At 40.0% G+C, this 3,835-nt stretch overlaps 1 protein-coding gene across 1 annotated transcript in view; it reads left to right on the top strand.

Moving 5' to 3' along the window:
* The first annotated feature begins 863 nt into the window (after window positions 1-863).
* LOC138038863 (RAB6A-GEF complex partner protein 2-like) overlaps window positions 864-3,835 on the top strand; it is an 8,803-nt gene continuing 5,831 nt past the window's right edge. Inside the window, exons 1-3 of the mRNA XM_068884936.1 lie at window positions 864-1,363; window positions 1,494-1,577; window positions 3,045-3,194. Of these exons, the coding sequence (XP_068741037.1) occupies window positions 1,045-1,363; window positions 1,494-1,577; window positions 3,045-3,194 (553 nt within the window). The 5' untranslated portion in view covers window positions 864-1,044. The remainder of the gene's footprint in view (window positions 1,364-1,493; window positions 1,578-3,044; window positions 3,195-3,835) is intronic.

Genomic DNA, 3,835 nt, shown 5'->3' with positions numbered 1-3,835 from the left:
CAATGGGTATGGATATTGTAAATTTCGATAATTTGTTCATAAAACAATGGCGTTACTGTTGAGGGTGGTAAAGGGGGGTCTTCATCACGTTTCACGAAAAATAAAATGGCCGTTTCACTTCTCACAGACAATAAAATGTCCATATCACGTTTCACATTTTCTTACTCTCGTTAACAGCTACAGCCGTCTGCCATAAAGAAACTTGTCAGAACGGTAACATTGGGAAGAGTCTTGCGACCTTCTGAGACGATTTCCAATATGTTGATTGACCAGCAAAGCTATCAAGGCTAGCGAGGCCTCGTGACGAAGGCTCATGTTTCAGAGAATGTAGTTGTTGTACCTTGCTCTGCCGAGTTATTATTTACAGTCTATTGTTATAATTTATCGGGCTCCTACTCCCGCAAAATAAAAAACAAAAACGAAAACATGAAGCAAAATCACAATTTACGGTGAATTAGACATTTCACGGATAATTATTCTCAAAAATCACTGCTAATGGTAATATTGCTAAAATCACGTTTCACGAGAAAAAGGCCATTTCAAATTTCACAGAAAATAAAAGAGGCAATTCACGGTTCACGAAAATACCACATGGCTTGAAAATGTCTTGCTTGCGAGGACCATGAGTACTGGTTGCGTGACAACTGAGTGTGGTTGCGTGACATGGAGACACGTGTAAGTTGGACAGAAAGTAAGACAAATTCTTTTGGGCGATACTTCCATTTACTGTATAATGTACACTGGATAAATAACAGTTATCGTTTACATTGTGTTGTTCTTTTTGTCATTATCTAAAATAAATAAAAGGGTGAAGACCGAATTTACTTTTTCGACTGCAAACAACATGGTCAGCCGTCTCCGCCATAGGGTTCCGGCGAGCAGAGAAATGGCGGATGCTTTGAAGAGGAACTATTCTTTGGAAATTCTTCAGGAAATCCGTTAGCGACAAAACCTGACGGTGATCGCATGTAGCTAACCAATAGCGTGAGCTATGGATGTAATTAAACCCTGCGTGAAAGGATCTTCTCCGTTACAGTTTGCGTCATGATCGAGGTAAAAGCCCGTCTTCTTCGCGGGTCTGTCTTCTTCGCTGGAGAGTGCATCGAATGTGAAATTATTTTCACGAACACTGCAAGCGTCGAAAAAGAGACTTGCAATCCGACGTGTCATCACACTTTAGACAGTGAGTGCACTAACGAAAAACGCGAAACGGATAGGCTAGCGTGGGCAAGCGTCCAGATACATTGTCAATGCTCTGTTAACGAATCGAGGGTGCAGCTGCCTCCTCGAGTTGAACGAACATCCGATAAATTGCCTATGAAATCGAACGACGCTTCTTGTACAAGCTTTATTCCTTCAAGAGGTTAGAGAAAAGGCTCCTGTTTGGCATAATTTGTGAGCGGATTGTTTTGGTATGCTATCAAATTCGTCGAAATGTTGAATAATTGATTCCTATTATTTTATTTTGGTTTGTCTTAAATATCAATGAACAGGCGAAGAAGGCCGATGCTTGATGTCTACGAAACCGAAGATCTTGTTCTGCGATTTGGAACTTGCTCCCGGAGAATCGAAGAATTGTAAGTGCGGTATGGTGTTTAGTACCGTTTTTCCACAAATCTAGGTATTCCTCTTCTGATCTTGGATGAGATTTTAAAGGCAAAAGATCTAGACTTGATATATTTAAAACATCATTAGATATCGGTGTGTTCGATATCAGTCCGACAGCGTTATCTTTTTTTGACATCAAAAAGTTGGTGTGGTTGTATTGGATCATACAGAACTTAATTTCTGAGAAGACTAGAGAAAATTGCTAATTGCCCAACAAGTTTAAAAAATATAAATAGCTGTTAATAATGATGATAATGATAATTATTAAAAATAATAACAATAATAATGGTAATTACACAGAGAGAGTGGAGAACTATCGTCAAATTGGTATTAGTCTTGGACAGGGTGGAATGAAAAGGGTGTTTTCCAAGGAAGCACATTGTGATCACTCCCATTTGAGTTGATGTGTTAGGAAATTTATCTGGCCTTAAGGCTGTGGTGTTTTTTATGGCGAATCGGATCGTTGCTTTGTGATCCAGGAGCAATTTGTGGGACGAGATCACCACAAATCACCAGCCTTTCTTCTCTTTATGAGGGGAAATGACAACTAACGACATCGTAAAAATGCAAAAGCCACAAACCCATCTAAAACGATGCACAGAAAATACGAGGAGAACTGTATGTAGAGGTAAATGAAGTTTATTTCTACATTTACAGCTTATTTTAGCATTTATAAGTGCAAAGTAAATTTTCCCATACAAAGGCTATAAATCGTATACCGAGCTTGGGCTGCCTGTGATGCACCAGGTATTGTGGTGGTACCATTGGTTATAACTGCTCTCAGAACAGTCTTTTAGGATATTGTGAAATGGCAGGAGTACCTTGGTATACTGAATCAATAATATTATTATTGCTCTTATGCATGGTGGCATTATATATACCAAGGCTGTTGCCTAACAGGAGCCCGGTAGCCTGGGGCTCCCAAAGAATAGCTCTGGGCGCCTGCAGGAGCTGAGGCATGATGGATTATATCCAAGTCAAATCATTCAAGAGCTTGAGAAAATCTAAAAGAAACAAAATGACACTTCCATTCATCACGGCTCTGGTTTGAGCTCCTGTGTAGAAAATTTACCTAATTTGGTCTCTTAGGCACAGCCTATTGAGATTAGCCTGAATCCCCAGAAGAGTCTAGTACGTAATGCTAAGGCACCTTTATTAAAACCCTCTATGGACTTCCCAGTATAATAATACTGTGTTTTGAAGTGAATTAATCGTAATGATGATGATGATGATGGGGTGATCATCATCACTGTCATCAATCGCCTGCGAGCAGGTTCTTTTGTTAGTGTTGAGTAGTGAACCCACAAGAGGATTGGGGCTTTGCCCGCTCGCATCACACTTACGAAAGAGCCTGCTCGCAGGCTGTCATCACCCTCATGACATTTTTTAATATTTACCGGTACTTACATGTAACACTGAGCTTGGTTTTTCTTTAGATTTTTATAGCGACACTGTACCAGTAGATGGAGCCCCATCATACAAAGGACATGCAGTTAAATATTCTTACAAAATTACAGTTGGAACAAGTAGAGTGCAAGGAGATTCAAAGCTTTTGAGATTACCAATCAGGATACTGGTAGTACAAGGTAAGCATACAAGATCAGTGGAGTCTTAGAGCTCTTACAGTGGTTTGAACACAGAATCCTAATTGTCTAAAGCCGGTGACATACAGTTCAACATTTGTTGATCAACAATTTGAATTTACCATTCACATTTCTACCTCCAGGACAGCTGGTCCTGTTTTCTAAGTCCAACTTGTTTTAGGACTTGATAAACACGTCTAATGATGTGAACTGAGAGTCATTGTCCCTAAGATCAGTTGGGCAGTTCATATACTTGTAACCTCCATGATTGGTACTCATTTTCATTACTGGTCACACTCTGCCAGCTGTACTTGTAACAGGGCCTTCATTCCCAGAAAAAATAATTATTATCAATGGTTTTTTGTGCTCCTTGTAGACAGGATTCTGCACCAAGGTGTAAGCATGTCATGTTTGCAAGCTAAGGAATTATGATTTGCTGTCCACGGAATTCCTCTAGAGCCACATGATCATTCCTTCCACTGTGCCTACGTTTACAGTAGCATGATCTCTGCGTGCAATCTTCTAAAAAAAGCAAATCAGTTTGCCTTTTGTAGGAGGATTGCAAGTCTCACAATGAATTTCAAGCTCAGCCTTAGGGACGTAGTACAGTGCCGGGGCTGTGGTCACAAGTTACTGAACTACAG

The sequence above is a fragment of the Montipora capricornis genome, chromosome 2, assembly GCF_036669925.1.
Source record: "Montipora capricornis isolate CH-2021 chromosome 2, ASM3666992v2, whole genome shotgun sequence".
NCBI lineage: Eukaryota > Metazoa > Cnidaria > Anthozoa > Scleractinia > Acroporidae > Montipora > Montipora capricornis.
The sequence above is the reverse complement of the archived record's forward strand: the minus strand, read 5'-3'. Positions and strand labels throughout refer to the sequence as shown.